General features: G+C 52.2%; 1 protein-coding gene across 1 annotated transcript in view; it reads left to right on the forward strand.

Moving 5' to 3' along the window:
• The window catches only part of EBF4 (EBF family member 4), a 266,432-nt gene that overhangs the window by 57,838 nt on the left and 190,169 nt on the right, over positions 1-18,425 (forward strand). The window contains exon 5 of the mRNA XM_069745037.1: positions 12,111-12,184. Within this exon, the coding sequence (XP_069601138.1) occupies positions 12,111-12,184 (74 nt within the window). The remainder of the gene's footprint in view (positions 1-12,110; positions 12,185-18,425) is intronic.

An 18,425-nucleotide genomic window follows, 5' to 3' on the forward strand; every position in this document is an offset into this window, starting at 1 on the left:
CAGTCATTATATGTGGGGGGCTGCCTTTTCCTTTGGGGAATTTCTCTGAGGCAAGGTAGGCTTTATTTTTCTATCTTTAGGGCTAGCTAGTTCCTTAGGCTGTGTCGAGTTGCATAGGGAGCGTTAGGAGCAATCCACGGCTATTTCTAGTGTGTGTGATAGGATTAGGGATTGTGGTCAGCAGAGTTCCCACGTCTCAGAGCTCGTCCTATATTATCAGTAACTAGTAGGTCATTCCGTGTGCTCTTAACCACCAGGTCCATTATTGTCCTGACCACCAGGTCATAACAGTACAGGTGGCCCAAAGTACTAATGCATCTCAATAGAGTGATAAGAGAAGTTCTGAGACCATTTTTTTTTCTTTGCAGTGTGTTTTGTCTCTCTTTTCCCCTTTACCTCTGGGTGGTTCAGGATACAGGTGTAGATATGGACATTCAAGGTCTGTCCTCTTGTATGGATAATCTCACTGCAAGGGTACAAAACATTCAAGATTTTGTGGTTCAGAATCCAATGTTAGAGCCTAGGATTCCAATTCCTGATTTGTTTTTTGGGGATAGATCTAAGGTTCTGAATTTCAAAAATAATTGTAAATTGTTTCTTGCTTTGAAACCTCGCTCCTCACGTGACCCTGTTCAACAAGTGAAAATCATTATTTCTTTGTTGCGTGGTGACCCTCAAGACTGGGCATTTTCCCTTGCGCCAGGAGATCCTGCATTGCGTGATGTTGATGCGTTTTTTCTGGCGCTCGGATTGCTTTATGATGAACCTAATTCAGTGGATCAGGCAGAGAAAATCTTGCTGGCTCTGTGTCAGGGTCAGGATGAGGTAGAGATATATTGTCAGAAGTTTGTACTCACTCAGTGGAATGAATGTGCCCTGGCAGCAATCTTCAGAAAGGGTCTCTCTGAAGCCCTTAAGGATGTCATGGTTGGATTTCCCATGCCTGCTGGTCTGAATGAGTCTATGTCTTTGGCCATTCAGATCGATCGACGCTTACGTGAGCGTAAAGATGTGCACCATTTGGCGGTATTACCTGAGCATAGACCAGAGCCTATGCAATGTGATAGGACTTTGACCAGAGCTGAACGGCAAGAACACAGACGTCGGAATGGGCTATGTTTTTACTGTGGTGATTCCACTCATGCTATCTCCGATTGTCCTAAACGCACTAAGCGGTTCGCTAGGTCTGCCACCATTGGTACGGTACAGTCGAAATTTCTTTTGTCCGTTACTCTGATCTGCTCTTTGTCATCCTATTCTGTTATGGCATTTGTGGATTCAGGCGCTGCCCTGAATTTGATGGACTTGGAGTATGCTAGGCGTTGTGGGTTTTTCTTTGAGCCCTTGCAATATCCTATTCCATTGAGAGGAATTGATGCTACGCCTTTGGCCAAGAATAAGCCTCAGTACTGGACCCAATTGACCATGTGCATGGCTCCTGCACATCAGGAGGATATTCGCTTTTTGGTGTTGCATAATCTGCATGATGTGGTCGTTTTGGGGTTGCCATGGCTACAGGTCCATAATCCAGTATTGGATTGGAAATCTATGTCTGTGTCCAGCTGGGGTTGCCAGGGGGTACATGGTGATGTTCCATTTTTGTCTATTTCGTCATCCACCCCTTCTGAAGTCCCGGAGTTTTTGTCGGATTACCGAGATGTATTTGATGAGCCCAAATCCAGTGCCCTACCTCCTCATAGGGATTGCGATTGTGCTATCAATTTGATTCCTGGTAGTAAGTTTCCTAAGGGCCGACTGTTCAGCTTATCTGTGCCAGAGCACGCCGCTATGCGGAGTTATGTAAATGAATCCTTGGAGAAGGGTCATATTCGCCCGTCGTCGTCACCATTGGGAGCAGGGGTTTTTTTTGTGGCCAAGAAGGATGGTTCTTTGAGACCTTGTATTGATTACCGCCTTCTTAATAAGATCACAGTCAAATTTCAGTACCCTTTGCCGCTGCTGTCTGATTTATTTGCTCGGATTAAGGGGGCTAGTTGGTTCACCAAGATAGATCTTCGTGGTGCGTATAATCTTGTGCGTATTAAACAGGGCGATGAATGGAAAACAGCATTTAATACGCCCGAGGGCCATTTTGAGTACCTGGTTATGCCATTCGGGCTTTCCAATGCTCCATCAGTATTTCAGTCCTTTATGCATGACATCTTCCGAGAGTACCTGGATAAATTCCTGATTGTATATTTGGATGATATTTTGGTCTTCTCGGATGATTGGGAGTCTCACGTGAAGCAGGTCAGAATGGTGTTCCTGGTCCTTCGTGCAAATTCTTTGTTTGTGAAGGGGTCAAAGTGTCTTTTTGGAGTTCAGAAGGTTTCATTTTTGGGTTTCATTTTTTCCCCTTCTACTATCGAGATGGACCCTGTTAAAGTCCAGGCCATTTATGATTGGACTCAGCCGACATCTGTGAAGAGTCTGCAAAAGTTCCTGGGCGTTGCTAATTTTTATCGTCGCTTCATCAGTAATTTTTCTAGTGTTGCTAAACCGTTGACTGATTTGACCAAGAAGGGTGCTGATGTGGTCAATTGGTCTTCTGCGGCTGTGGAAGCTTTTTAGGAGTTGAAGCGTCGTTTTTCTTCTGCCCCTGTGTTGTGCCAGCCAGATGTTTCGCTTCCGTTTCAGGTCGAGGTTGATGCTTCTGAGATTGGAGCAGGGGCTGTTTTGTCGCAAAGAAGTTCTGATGGCTCGGTGATGAAACCATGTGCCTTCTTTTCTAGAAAGTTTTCGCCTGCTGAGCGCAATTATGATGTTGGCAATCGAGAGTTGTTGGCCATGAAGTGGGCATTCGAGGAGTGGCGTCATTGGCTTGAAGGAGCCAAGCATCGCATGGTGGTCTTGACGGATCACAAGAATTTGACTTATCTCGAGTCTGCCAAACGGTTGAATCCTAGACAGGCTCGTTGGTCGCTATTTTTCTCCCGTTTTGGTTTTGTGGTTTCGTACCTTCCAGGCTCTAAGAATGTGAAGGCTGATGCCCTGTCAAGGAGTTTTGTGCCCGACTCTCCGGGTGTTCCTGAGCCGGCGGGTATTCTCAAAGAGGGGGTAATTTTGTCTGCCATCTCCCTTGATTTGCGGCGGGTGCTGCAAAAATTTCAGGCTGATAGACCTGACCGTTGCCCAGCAGAGAAACTGTTTGTCCCTGATAAATGGACTAGTAGAGTTATCTCTGAGGTTCATTGTTCGGTGTTGGCTGGTCATCCGGGAATCTTTGGTACCAGAGATTTGGTGGCTAGATCCTTTTGGTGGCCGTCTTTGTCGCGGGATGTGCGTTCTTTTGTGCAGTCCTGTGGGACTTGTGCTCGGGCTAAGCCCTGCTGTTCTCGTGCCAGTGGGTTGCTTTTGCCCTTGCCGGTCCCGAAGAGGCCCTGGACGCATATCTCTATGGATTTTGTTTCTGATCTCCCTGTCCCTCAAAAGATGTCGGTCATTTGGGTGGTTTGTGATCGATTCTCTAAGATGGTCCATTTGGTACCCTTGTCTAAATTGCCTTCCTCCTCTGATTTGGTGCCATTGTTTTTCCAGCATGTGGTTCGTTTACATGGCATTCCGGAGAACATCGTTTCGGACAGAGGTTCCCAGTTTGTTTCGAGGTTTTGGCGAGCCTTTTGTGCTAGGATGAGCATTGATTTGTCTTTTTCCTCGGCTTTCCATCCTCAGACAAATGGCCAAACCGAACGAACTAATCAGACTTTGGAAACATATCTGAGATGCTTTGTTTCTTCTGATCAGGATGATTGGGTGTCCTTTTTGCCTTTGGCTGAGTTCGCCCTTAATAATCGGGCCAGCTCGGCTACTTTGGTTTCGCCGTTTTTCTGCAATTCTGGTTTCCATCCTCGTTTCTCTTCAGGGCAGGTTGAGTCTTCGGACTGTCCTGGTGTAGATACTGTGGTGGATAGGTTGCAGCAGATTTGGACTCATGTGGTGGACAATTTGACATTGTCCCCGGAGAAGGCTCAACGTTTCGCTAACCGCCGGCGCTGTGTGGGTCCCCGACTTCGTGTTGGGGATTTGGTTTGGTTGTCGTCTCGTAATGTTCCTATGAAGGTTTCCTCTCCTAAGTTTAAGCCTCGTTTCATTGGTCCGTATAAGATTTCTGAGGTTCTCAATTTTGTGTCGTTTCGTTTGACCCTTCCAGCTTCTTTTGCCATCCATAATGTATTCCATAGGTCATTGTTGCGGAGATACGTGGCGCCTGTGGTTCCATCCGTTGATCCTCCTGCTCCGGTGTTGGTTGAGGGGGAGTTGGAGTATGTGGTGGAGAAGATTTTGGATTCTCGTATTTCGAGACGGAAACTCCAGTACCTGGTCAAATGGAAGGGTTATGGTCAGGAAGATAATTCCTGGGTCTTTGCCTCCGATGTTCATGCTGCCGATCTGGTTCGTGCCTTTCATTTGGCTCGTTCTGGTCGGCCTGGGGGCTCTGGTGAGGGTTCGGTGACCCCTCCTCAAGGGGGGGGGGGGGTACTGTTGTGAATTCTGTTGTCAAGCTCCCTCCTGTGGTCATGAATGGTACTTCGGCTGGTTCTGTCCATGGGCTTCCTCTGGTGGTGGTGAGTGGGGCTGCGGCTTCTGAGTTTCCTTCCACAGGTGACGAGGTTAGTTCGTTAGCTGGCTGCTCTATTTAACTCCACTTAGATCATTGCTCCATGCCACCTGTCAATGTTCCAGTATTGGTCTAGTTCACTCCTGGATCGTTCTTGTGACCTGTCTTCCCAGCAGAAGCTAAGTTCCTGCTTGTTTTTCTCTGGTTTGCTATTTTTCTGTCCAGCTTGCTATTTTGATTGTTGTCTTGCTTGCTGGAAGCTCTGGGACGCAGAGGGAGTGCCTCCGCACCGTGAGTCGGTGCGGAGGGTCTTTTTGCACCCTCTGCGTGGTCTTTTTGTAGTTTTTTGTGCTGACCGCAAAGCTACCTTTCCTATCCTCTGTCTGTTCAGTAAGTCGGGCCTCACTTTGCTAAATCTATTTCATCTCTGTGTTTGTAATTTTCATCTTTACTCACAGTCATTATATGTGGGGGGCTGCCTTTTCCTTTGGGGAATTTCTCTGAGGCAAGGTAGGCTTTATTTTTCTATCTTTAGGGCTAGCTAGTTCCTTAGGCTGTGTCGAGTTGCATAGGGAGCGTTAGGAGCAATCCACGGCTATTTCTAGTGTGTGTGATGGGATTAGGGATTGCGGTCAGCAGAGTTCCCACGTCTCAGAGCTCGTCCTATATTATCAGTAACTATCAGGTCATTCCGTGTGCTCTTAACCACCAGGTCCATTATTGTCCTGACTACCAGGTCATAACAAAGATGACCCTTGTATTGTACTTCCGGGTCAGTGTGATGAGCACGGACGCAACCACCATGAGGTGCTTCTCTCACACCTGCCGGCAGGTAAACTTAATCTTTAAAGCTTAAATAGCTAGTATTGCACGTAACAAGTACACTCGCTTTGAAAAAGACACAGTGCATGTGTCGGAACGCGTGGGTCCTTTATTTTTCCACTTTCTGGCTGCACCGCTGCTTTAGGGACCAGGGGGCGTAGACGTAGGTTAGGGTAAAGTAGACAGCTTAGTGTTCATTGCCTCTTTTGTCAAATACCTCTTTTTTGCTCTATCATGTCATTTGATGTATGTATGAGCACTATTTAGGGCAAACTAACAGATAGATTTGAAATCAATGCATATGTGTATATCTTGACCACACTACCTTTTTGAAAGTGCCAGAATATGCAAACTAGCTGTATCATAGGAACGTTGTGTTATCAAGCAAGCGTCCTTTGCCCAACACCCATACATGGGGTGGTCAAACAATAGATCTAACAAGAGCCCCCACGAGGATTCCGTTAATCTGCAATAGAATTTCTCTTGCTTAAGATATATGCAGCATCTATACTATGTAATCATCTTGGTGCAAATGAATATTTATGGCCAGATAAACTGTATCTAAATATGGAAGTTTGGATATGTCTACTTGTTGGAGTAGTGTTTTAGATGTTTTTAACTGTGTAGTACTTTTCGTGTACAAATAAAATTTGATATTTTTTGACATTATCGATTTGTGGAGTTCCAACCGTTTTTTGCATGTACTCTTCTTTCTTCTTTATGGTGCATATATTACATGCTTGGTAGTGAACCCACAATATCTATAGCTGTGATTTTTTTTTTGGATGGTGCCCACTTTAAAAAGTTTTTCTCATCCTCCCACCCGTGTGTTATCCCCGCGCCCGTGTGTTATCCCCGCGCCCTTTGTGTTATCCCCACTCCCGTGTGTTATCCCCGCACCCGTGTGTTATCCCCGCGCCCGTGTGTTATCCCCACTCCCGTGTGTTATCCCCGCTCCCGTGTGTTATCCCCGCTCCCGTGTGTTATCCCAGCTCCCGTGTGTTATCCCCGCTCCCGTGTGTTATCCCCGCTCCCGTGTGTTATCCCCGCTCCCGTGTGTTATCCCCGCTCCCGTGTGTTATCCCCGCGCCCTTTGTGTTATCCCCGCGCCCTTTGTGTTATCCCCGCGCCCGTGTGTTATCCCCGCTCCCGTGTGTTATCCCCGCGCCCTTTGTGTTATCCCCGCGCCCTTTGTGTTATCCCCGCTCCCGTGTTATCCCCGCGCCCTTTGTGTTATCCCCGCGCCCTTTGTGTTATCCCCGCGCCCTTTGTGTTATCCCCGCGCCCTTTGTGTTATCCCCGTGCCCGTGTGTAATCCCCGCTCCCGTGTGTTATCCCCGCTCTGTGTGTTATCCCCGCGCCCTTTGTGTTATCCCCGCGCCCTTTGTGTTATTCCCGCGCCCGTGTGTTATCCCCGCGCCCGTGTGTTATCCCCGCGCCCGTGTGTTATTCCCGCTCCCGTGTGTTATCCCCGCGCCCGTGTGTTATTCCCACTCCCTTTGTGTTATCCATGCACCCGTGTGTTATCCCTGCGCCCTTTGTGTTATCCTCGCGCCCGTGTGTTATCCCTGCGCCCTTTGTGTTATCCCCGCGCCCTTTGTGTTATCCCCGCGCCCTTTGTGTTATCCCCGCGCCATTTGTGTCATCCCCGCGCCCTTTGTGTTATCCCCGCGCCCGTGTGTTATCCCCGCTCCCGTGTGTTATCCCCGCGCCCTTTGTTATTCCCGCGCCCGTGTGTTATTCCCGCGCCCGTGTGTTATCCCTGCGCCCTTTGTGTTATCCCCGCTCCCGTGTGTTATCCCCGCGCCCTTTTGTTATTCCCGCGCCTGTGTGTTATCCCCGCGCCCGTGTGTTATTCCCGCTCCCATGTGTTATCCCCGCACCCGTGTGTTATCCCCACGCCCTTTGTGTTATCCCCGCGCCCTTTGTGTTATCCCCGCTCCCGTGTGTTATCCCCGCGCCCTTTGTGTTATCCCCGCTCCCGTGTGTTATCCCCGCGCCCTTTGTGTTATCCCCACGCCCTTTGTGTTATCCCCGCTCCCATGTTATCCCCGCGCCCTTTGTGTTATCCCCGCGCCCTTTGTGTTATCCCCGCGCCCGTGTGTTATCCCCGCTCCCGTGTGTTATCCCCGCGCCCTTTGTGTTATCCCCGCTCCCGTGTGTTATCCCCGCGCCCTTTGTGTTATCCCCACGCCCTTTGTGTTATCCCCGCTCCCATGTTATCCCCACGCCCTTTGTGTTATCCCCGCGCCCTTTGTGTTATCCCCGCGCCCGTGTGTTATCCCCGCTCCCGTGTGTTATCCCCGCGCCCTTTGTGTTATCCCCGCGCCCTTTGTGTTATCCCCGCGCCCTTTGTGTTATCCCCGCGCCCTTTGTGTTATCCCCGCGCCCTTTGTGTTATCCCCGCGCCCTTTGTGTTATCCCCGCGCCCTTTGTGTTATCCCCGCGCCCTTTGTGTTATCCACGCGCCCTTTGTGTTATCCACGCGCCCTTTGTGTTATCCACGTGCCCTTTGTGTTATCCCCCCGCCCTTTGTGTTATCCCCGCTCCCATGTTATCCCCGCGCCCTTTGTGTTATCCCCGCGCCCTTTGTGTTATCCCCGCGCCCTTTGTGTTATCCCCGCGCCCTTTGTGTTATCCCCGCGCCCTTTGTGTTATCCCCGCGCCCGTGTGTTATCCCCGCTCCCGTGTGTTATCCCCGCGCCCTTTGTGTTATCCCCGCGCCCTTTGTGTTATCCCCGCGCCCTTTGTGTTATCCCCGCGCCCTTTTTGTTATCCCCGCGCCCTTTGTGTTATCCACGCGCCCTTTGTGTTATCCCCGCGCCCGTGTGTTATCCCCGCGCCCGTGTGTTATCCCCGCGCCCTTTGTGTTATCCCCGCTCCCGTGTGTTATCCCCGCTCCCGTGTGTTATCCCCGCGCCCGTGTGTTATCCCCGCGCCCTTTGTGTTATCCCCGCGCCCTTTGTGTTATCCCCGCTCCCGTGTGTTATCCCCGCGCCCGTGTGTTATCCCCGCGCCCTTTGTGTTATCCCCGCGCCCTTTGTGTTATCCCCGCGTCCTTTGTGTTATCCCCGCGTCCTTTGTGTTATCCCCGCTCCCGTGTGTTGTCCCCGCGCCCTTTGTGTTATCCCCAAGCCCTTTGTGTCATCCCCGCGCCCTTTGTGTTATCCCCGCGCCCTTTGTGTTATCCCCGCGCCCTTTGTGTTATCCCCGCGCCCTTTGTGTTATCCCCGCTCCCGTGTGTTATCCCCGCGCCCTTTGTGTTATCCCCGCGCCCTTTGTGTTATCCCCGCTCCCGTGTGTTATCCCCGCGCCCTTTGTGTTATCCCCGCTCCCGTGTGTTATCCCCGCGCCCGTGTGTTATCCCCGCTCCCGTGTGTTATCCCCGCGCCCTTTGTGTTATCCCCGCGCCCTTTGTGTTATCCCCGCGCCCTTTGTGTTATCCCCGCGCCCTTTGTGTTATCCCCGCGCCCTTTGTGTTATCCCCGCGCCCTTTGTGTTATCCCCGCGCCCTTTGTGTTATCCCCGCGCCCTTTGTGTTATCCACGCGCCCTTTGTGTTATCCACGCGCCCTTTGTGTTATCCACGTGCCCTTTGTGTTATCCCCCCGCCCTTTGTGTTATCCCCGCTCCCATGTTATCCCCGCGCCCTTTGTGTTATCCCCGCGCCCTTTGTGTTATCCCCGCGCCCTTTGTGTTATCCCCGCGCCCTTTGTGTTATCCCCGCGCCCTTTGTGTTATCCCCGCGCCCGTGTGTTATCCCCGCTCCCGTGTGTTATCCCCGCGCCCTTTGTGTTATCCCCGCGCCCTTTGTGTTATCCCCGCGCCCTTTGTGTTATCCCCGCGCCCTTTTTGTTATCCCCGCGCCCTTTGTGTTATCCACGCGCCCTTTGTGTTATCCCCGCGCCCTTTGTGTTATCCCCGCGCCCGTGTGTTATCCCCGCGCCCTTTGTGTTATCCCCGCTCCCGTGTGTTATCCCCGCTCCCGTGTGTTATCCCCGCGCCCGTGTGTTATCCCCGCGCCCTTTGTGTTATCCCCGCGCCCTTTGTGTTATCCCCGCTCCCGTGTGTTATCCCCGCGCCCGTGTGTTATCCCCGCGCCCTTTGTGTTATCCCCGCGCCCTTTGTGTTATCCCCGCGTCCTTTGTGTTATCCCCGCGTCCTTTGTGTTATCCCCGCTCCCGTGTGTTGTCCCCGCGCCCTTTGTGTTATCCCCAAGCCCTTTGTGTCATCCCCGCGCCCTTTGTGTTATCCCCGCGCCCTTTGTGTTATCCCCGCGCCCTTTGTGTTATCCCCGCGCCCTTTGTGTTATCCCCGCTCCCGTGTGTTATCCCCGCGCCCTTTGTGTTATCCCCGCGCCCTTTGTGTTATCCCCGCTCCCGTGTGTTATCCCCGCGCCCTTTGTGTTATCCCCGCTCCCGTGTGTTATCCCCGCGCCCTTTGTGTTATCCCCACGCCCTTTGTGTTATCCCCGCTCCCATGTTATCCCCGCGCCCTTTGTGTTATCCCCGCGCCCTTTGTGTTATCCCCGCGCCCGTGTGTTATCCCCGCTCCCGTGTGTTATCCCCGCGCCCTTTGTGTTATCCCCGCTCCCGTGTGTTATCCCCGCGCCCTTTGTGTTATCCCCACGCCCTTTGTGTTATCCCCGCTCCCATGTTATCCCCACGCCCTTTGTGTTATCCCCGCGCCCTTTGTGTTATCCCCGCGCCCGTGTGTTATCCCCGCTCCCGTGTGTTATCCCCGCGCCCTTTGTGTTATCCCCGCGCCCTTTGTGTTATCCCCGCGCCCTTTGTGTTATCCCCGCGCCCTTTGTGTTATCCCCGCGCCCTTTGTGTTATCCCCGCGCCCTTTGTGTTATCCCCGCGCCCTTTGTGTTATCCCCGCGCCCTTTGTGTTATCCACGCGCCCTTTGTGTTATCCACGCGCCCTTTGTGTTATCCACGTGCCCTTTGTGTTATCCCCCCGCCCTTTGTGTTATCCCCGCTCCCATGTTATCCCCGCGCCCTTTGTGTTATCCCCGCGCCCTTTGTGTTATCCCCGCGCCCTTTGTGTTATCCCCGCGCCCTTTGTGTTATCCCCGCGCCCTTTGTGTTATCCCCGCGCCCGTGTGTTATCCCCGCTCCCGTGTGTTATCCCCGCGCCCTTTGTGTTATCCCCGCGCCCGCGCCCTTTTTGTTATCCCCGCGCCCTTTGTGTTATCCACGCGCCCTTTGTGTTATCCCCGCGCCCGTGTGTTATCCCCGCACCCTTTGTGTTATCCCCGCTCCCGTGTGTTATCCCCGCGCCCCGTGTGTTATCCCCGCGCCCGTGTGTTATCCCCGCGCCCGTGTGTTATCCCCGCGCCCTTTGTGTTATCCCCGCTCCCGTGTGTTATCCACGCGCCCTTTGTGTTATCCCCGCGCCCGTGTGTTATCCCCGCTCCCGTGTGTTATCCCCGCGCCCTTTGTGTTATCCCCGCGCCCTTTGTGTTATCCCCGCGCCCGTGTGTTATCCCCGCGCCCTTTGTGTTATCCCCGCTCCCGTGTGTTATCCCCGCTCCCGTGTGTTATCCCCGCGCCCGTGTGTTATCCCCGCGCCCTTTGTGTTATCCCCGCGCCCTTTGTGTTATCCCCGCTCCCGTGTGTTATCCCCGCTCCCGTGTGTTATCCCCGCGCCCTTTGTGTTATCCCCGCGCCCTTTGTGTTATCCCCGCGTCCTTTGTGTTATCCCCGCGTCCTTTGTGTTATCCCCGCTCCCGTGTGTTGTCCCCGCGCCCTTTGTGTTATCCCCAAGCCCTTTGTGTCATCCCCGCGCCCTTTGTGTTATCCCCGCGCCCTTTGTGTTATCCCCGCGCCCTTTGTGTTATCCCCGCGCCCTTTGTGTTATCCCCGCTCCCGTGTGTTATCCCCGCGCCCTTTGTGTTATCCCCGCGCCCTTTGTGTTATCCCCGCTCCCGTGTGTTATCCCCGCGCCCTTTGTGTTATCCCCGCTCCCGTGTGTTATCCCCGCTCCCGTGTGTTATCCCCGCGCCCGTGTGTTATCCCCGCGCCCTTTGTGTTATCCCCGCGCCCTTTGTGTTATCCCCGCTCCCGTGTGTTATCCCCGCGCCCGTGTGTTATCCCCGCGCCCTTTGTGTTATCCCCGCGCCCTTTGTGTTATCCCCGCGTCCTTTGTGTTATCCCCGCGTCCTTTGTGTTATCCCCGCTCCCGTGTGTTGTCCCCGCGCCCTTTGTGTTATCCCCAAGCCCTTTGTGTTATCCCCGCGCCCGTATGTTATCCCCGCGCCCGTGTGTTAACCCCGTGTCTTATCCGCGCACCCGTGTGTTTTCCCACCTGTAACAACCACACTATGAAACTACCATAACCCAGATGATGAAAACCATTTACAATAAAGAACAGCAAATAATATCCAAAGAAAAAACAACGTGGTGTCACTAACAATGTCACCTCGTCCTGCAGAGAACGTGGCCCCTTAAATTCACATTTTTGCTATGTGTGGCCCATATACCCAGCCGTGTCCTGCCGGATGTCCGCTGAGAGAAGGCTTATTTCATCATTATATGAGGTCATGGTAGAGGTCGATGATGTCACTGGAGCAGTAGATGACATCATTGCAGTGATCCGGTCATCCTTTCCCTGTGATCTAGTTTTTCTGATTCATAAACCTTTAGTAACTATGAGAAGATCTGGGGATCTGGACGGATCCCGGAAGGTTCTGGCTGTTGTGTATCATTCGTATCTCTCGGTTTCAGGCGATCCTCTACGAGGGACAGGACAAGAACCCGGAGATGTGCCGCGTCCTCCTGACTCATGAGATCATGTGCAGGTGGGTGTCCTTCATGTCCTCAAAGTCCCAGATCAGGAGTGTCGATGAAACGATGAGGATAACAGGGCATCTGGTTGCAGCTTTATCTGTGACTGGAGTAGAAGCTCTGGCATGTATCTGGTCACATGGCGTCTGGATGCAGCTTTATCTGTGACTGGAGTAGAAGCTCTGGCATGTATCTGGTCACATGGCGTCTGGATGCAGCTTTAGCTGTGACTGGAGTAGAGGATCTCATGTATCTGGTCACATGGCGTCTGGATGCAGCTTTAGCTGTGACTGGAGTAGAGGCTCTGACATGTATCTGGTCACACGGCGTCTGGATGGATGCAGCTTTAGCTGTGACTGGAGTAGAGGCTCTGACATGTATCTGGTCACATGGCGTCTTGTTGCAGCTTTAGCTGTGACTGGAGCAGAGGCTCTGACATGTATCTGGTCACACGGCTTCTGGATGCAGCTTTAGCTGTGACTGGAGTAGAGGCTCTGACATGTATCTGGTCACATGGCGTCTTGATGCAGCTTTAGCTGTGACTGGAGTTGAGGCTCTGACATGTATCTGGTCACACGGCTTCTGGATGCAGCTTTAGCTGTGACTGGAGTAGAGGCTCTGACATGTATCTGGTCACACGGCGTCTGGATGGATGCAGCTTTAGCTGTGACTGGAGTAGAGGCTCTGACATGTATCTGGTCACATGGCGTCTTGATGCAGCTTTAGCTGTGACTGGAGCAGAGGCTCTGACTTCTTGAGCTGTGTTGGACTTTCTGGGGTCGGGCTGTAGACTGGATTCCCGCACATGGGGGGTTAATAGATGCCGTCCGTTTTGTGGTCCTCTGTAATGTTGGGTGGGGTCTCCTCCAGCTCTGTGACCAATGCACCAGGAATTCATGTTCTCCGGGGTCCAGCATTCAGAGGACGTTCCCCAGATATCGGGGGGCCGCGGTGTTCAGACACTGACATCTGACGGGGAAGAGGAGCACGAGGCTCCTCCTGACTAATCGTGGCCTAAATATGGCGGAACCTTCTCATGATGGTGGGGGCAAAAGTCACGGGATGCAGAGGGGCAGAATATGACGAGTTAGAGAGCGTGTGTATGAAGGGTGGGGACAATCCATGGAGAAAACAAGTCCTGTGTCCTCATCACCCCCCAGTGTATAACCCTCTGCCCGCTGGCATATAACCTCTGGCCTCCTCGCTGTATAACATCCGGCCCTCTGACCCCCCGTGTATAAACTCCAGCCCCCTGCACCCTGGTGTATAACAACTGACCCTCTGCCCCCTTGCATATAACCTCCAGCCCTCTGCCTGCCCCCGGCGTATAACCTCTGACCCTCTGCTATCCGGCGTATAACCTCCAGCCCCAACCCCGGTGTATAACCTCCACCCCCCCCCCCCTGCGTATAACCTCCGGCCCTTCGGCGTATTACCTCCGACCCTCTGTCTTCTTGCGTATAACCTCCGACCCTCTGCCCCCCTCCTAGTTTATAACCTCCGGCCCCCAGAGTGATGAGATTAACTCACATTGTTTGATTATTTAGTTTATCCTTCAATGTTTGCAAGTCAACAAACTGAATGGCCTGGTATAAAGTGTAATCAACATATCAGCAAGTATCATTGTTCAGTGACCCTGCATCCCAGTTTTGGAAAGATAACGGTGCAATAAACCGTGGGAGTAGTCATCAGCCGGCGCCCGCTCTGAATATAAATAAAGTAAAAGACGGCGTGGGTTCCATTGTATTTTCTATAACCAGCCAGGCTGCAACCCTCTGCTGTCAGCTTCAGAAAGGCTGGTTATCAAGAATAGAGGGGTCCCCATACTGTTTTTTTAAATTATTTAAATAATAAAATAAGTGTGGGGTCCCCCCATTTTTGACAACCAGCCTTGCTAAAGCAGACAGCTGCGGGCTGGTATTCTCAGGCTGGTAAGAGGCCATGGATATTCAGCCTAAAAATAGCAGCCTGCTGCTGCCCGGAAAAGGCACATGTATTAGATGCACCAATCTTGCCACTTGCCCTGTAGCGGTGGCAAGTGGGGTAATACTTGTGGGGTTCATATTTGTGGGGTTGATGTCACCTTTGTATTGTCCGGTGACATCAAGCTCGGCTTAGTATTGGAGAGGCGTCTATAAGACACCCATCCATTACTAGTCGTATAGTTGTATGGTAAATAAAGACACGGCCAGAATAAAGCCCTTTATTAGAAATAAAACAAAACACTTTTACTTTTTTATTTAACCCCTTTCTGACATTTCTCGTAATAATCCACCCCCGGGCCTATCTGACCAGTGACGTATTACTACTGCATGGTGATTGCCCGCGCACACAGGCTGTATGCGGGCGATCACCGCCGTTGATCAGCTGATTCTGATAGCTGACATCCGGCACTAAGTGTCTGGAGTGGTCACGCACCGCTCTCGGCACTTTAACACCCAAAATGCTGCTATCGTAAACGATCGTAGCATTCCAGGAGCCGGCAGACGGATGACAGCCCATCTGCCCCTGGATTGGGGTCCCCATAGTTGCCATGGTCACCAGAGCTAGGAAAGATGCAGATCATGCGCAGTGCATGATCATCAAGTCTCTCTGTCAGTGCAGAGCTGACAGTTCCTACAGTATGGGAACGCTGCTGCATCCCCATACTATAGAGATCAGCCTGCAAAAAATGATAGTCACATAGTGGGTGTAACAACTCTGCTGGCATCTCAGCATGGCCTCACATCTCTCACACAATCTTACCCACTGCTCCAGGCCATGATGTGGTTTCTGTTTCATCCCAGCTCCATGTTCTGTGTCTCTGCTCTCTGCATGCTTCATGGCTATGTGTATAGGGGGCCGGCGCCTGAACTCTCTGGTTCTTATAGGAATCAGGTGCACCTGTCCAATCAGTTCCTGACCAATTATCAAGAGGCCTCCTGTATATAGTGCAGCTCCACCCTGTGGTCTGGGCCTGTGCAATGTGTTAGCTCAGTTAGTGTTTAGCTGCTGAGTTTGCCAGGCCTTGCTCTGAGTTACTCCCTCTCTGGAGGCTTTTCTCTGTGCTATTGCCTTGATCTTGTAGTCCGCCCTCCAGGAGGCAGAATATCCTGGTCCCTGTGTCTTTGTCCCTGTGTCTTGTTCTATTGCCTTGTCTGTACTTTGTCTTTTCTCGGTCTCCTTGTCTGTGGCTTTCTTCCCTGCTTTCTTTCCTTGTGTTTTCTGTCTGCTTACACTCCGCACTCTTGAGGCTCTGTACTCAGACCTTGCTTCGCACTCTCTGGTTTTGCTCTGTGGCTCCGCTCTTTGCGGTTCTATCTGGCTCCGCTCTTTGCGGTATTATCTGGCTCCGCCTCCTGTGTTTCTGCACTTGGCTCCGTCTCTGCTCTTGGCTCCGCCTCCAGCGTCTCTGCTCTTGGCTCCGCCTCCAGCGTCTCCGCTCTTGGCTCCGCCTCCAGCGTCTCCGCTCTTGGCTCCGCCTCCAGTGTCTCCGCTCTTGGCTCCGCCTCCAGCGTCTCCGCTCTTGGCTCCGCCTCCAGCATCTCCGCTCTTGGCTCCGCCTCCAGCATCTCCGCTCTTGGCTCCGCCTCCAGTGTCTCCAGAAGGTTTTTCCACCAACATAGAAGAGGATTCTTTACTGTTAGGGCAGTGAGAATCTGGAATTGCTTGCCTGAGGAGGTGGTGATGGCGAACTCAGTCGAGGGGTTCAAGAGAGGCCTGGATGTCTTCCTGGAGCAGAACAATATTGTATCATACAATTATTAGGTTCTGTAGAAGGACGTAGATCTGGGGATTTATTATGATGGAATATAGGCTGAACTGGATGGACAAATGTCTTTTTTCGGCCTTACTAACTATGTTACTATGTTACTATGTTACTATGTTACTATGTCTCCGCCCTTGGCTCCGCCTCTTACGGCTCCGCCCTTGGCTCTGCCTTCTCCTTCTCTTCTCTTAGTTCCACCTTCTACTTGTTACTTAGTCCTCCTGTCTGAACAGGTTCCAACCTGTTTCTCATACCTGCCTGCAGACCGGTCCCTACCGGTTCTTCCTATGTTCCAGCCGTACCCGCCTGCCTACCAGAGAGCCAGCCGTGTCCGCCTGCCCACCAGTGTCTCTGTTATACCCGTCTGCCTGCCTGTGTCCCAGCCGTGTCAGCCAGAGTGCCAGCCGTGCCCGCTCCGTTCCTTAGTGGGATCAGCAGCCACAGCCAGACATCACCCTGGAGTGGCACCTGGTAGCTTCCTATTGCACAAGTCTGTCCTCACCATCAGAGGCTCCAGCGAACACCTAGGAAGCTACTTAGTTACGCCCCTTCCAGGGAAGTTTGGTCTGTGGTCCAGTGGGGCCACACCCCCGTATGCCCGCGCCAACCAGTCTGGGCGCGTACGTGACAGTTTGCACAGGCCATGGTCCCCGCTGAGTCCCATGTGCCTTCGCTCTCGGAGCAAGTTGAACTCTCTTCTTGCCAGTATTGGCCTCCGAGGAAAATGTTTACCCAGTCTGAAAGCCAGTCCTTCACTGCTCCATCCCCTATTGTCATCTCTAATGAGCTGTTTGATCGACTTCAAGCCTGCGCTCCTAATGACGAATCCAAGCCAGCAGATCCTCCATGCTACTATGGGGATCCAAAGCAATGTCGTGTGTTCCTGGAGCGATGCTTGCGCTATTTCAAGTGGCATGCTACCCAATTCCCCACTGACTGGTTGAAAGTAGGTTTCTTAATGGCCTACCTTAGAGGAGATGCTTTGATGTGGTGCGACCCCCTTTGGGAAGCAGGGGACCCCATCATCTCGAATCTGCCGGCCTTCCTGGTGGCCTTCTGTAAAGCCTTCGATGAGCCAAGTACTGCATCTCCTGAAAAGTCTTCCCCTTCAAGCTCACAGAGACGATCCAGACGAAAGAAACCTGTAGGTAAACCGTCACTTCCATCCATGACCGTCCAAGACTCATCTGTTCCACAACCCGCCAAAACGGCCACCCGAGCAAGATCCAAGAGGTCTAATAAAAGGGGTCTGGCAAATCTGCAGTCTGAATCTGGTGCTGAGATTGAAATACGGTATCCCTGTGGTTGTAAAGAACATTCAGATGGTCTTTGCCCTGTGAAGCCTGTACTCCAAAACCCTGGGCCAGTAGGAGAGGCTGCCCCTGGCGAGAGTACTTCCTCTCCATCTAAGTTAATGACTGTTTCTCTGCCTTCTGGGAGCTTTGGTGTGTTTAAGCCGCCTGTCATACGGAGTCGGTGTATGGTCTCCGTTCTACAGCTCCAGAACCCGGTGTGGGCGTTGCCTCATAATGGCCGAGCCCTGCTAAAGAGCAGTCTAGTCCTGCAAGGACAACTACAGCTCAAAGTTGGAGCCTTATACACGAAGAAGTTTGTTTTCCGTATGCTGTCTGTTATGCCCATGGGTCATTCTGAGCCAAGGACTCTACCACCCGCTCTGGTCAAGAGTTCCAGTAAAGTGCTTCGTTTGAACTTACCCAGTCTTGAGAAGTGTCTGGTTCCAATGCGTGAAAGACACTCAGCAGTGTCATCTTCTTCAGCTGGTCTGCTAGTCGTCGAGTCAAGATGTGCTGACGTCACCGAAGATGGGGAAACGGTGACGATGTCTCCACACATCTCCAGCGACTATACCAGTAAACAGTTAGTCGTCGAGTCAAGGTGTGCTAACGTCACTGAAGATGGGGAGGCGGTGACTATCTCTCCACACATCTCCCACGACTATTCCTGTAATCCTTTCCTAGGAACATCCCCGCCGTTTGGACGATTTCTTCTGGATAACGGGCAGAAGATGGTTCCTATGTGGATACCTTCAGCGTCCTTGTGGCCGGCTGGTGAAGATTTCAAAACAGAAGTTTGTTCACCTCAATTTTTCTCTGACCCGGTGGAGCTGTTCTCCACTCTCATCTCTAATGACTTTTCTTGTGTTCCGTACCTAAGAACATCTCTGCTACCTGTCGGGCAAAAGTTGAATCCTATGAGAAGGCTTCCAGTTTCCATGTGTCCGGCTGGTGAAGATGTTAAGACAGCAGCATTCAATTCCCTGTTACCTGTCTACCTGAAGGAGGTGGTCCAGCTCATTGTGGAAGCTAACCCTGTTGAGCACCAAGAGACTTTGTTTTATGAGATTCCTGGTGACCCGCCTGCCTTATTCTACCCTGAAGATGTCATGTTTGCCTGGACTATGTGTGCTCCTATCCTTCTTCTACAAGTTATTCTGGCGGGCTTGAAGAAGAGGGGCCGTAAAGGGGGGGTACTGTAACAACTCTGCT

Source organism: Ranitomeya imitator, chromosome 1 (assembly GCF_032444005.1).
Source record: "Ranitomeya imitator isolate aRanImi1 chromosome 1, aRanImi1.pri, whole genome shotgun sequence".
Classification (NCBI taxonomy): Eukaryota; Metazoa; Chordata; class Amphibia; order Anura; family Dendrobatidae; genus Ranitomeya; species Ranitomeya imitator.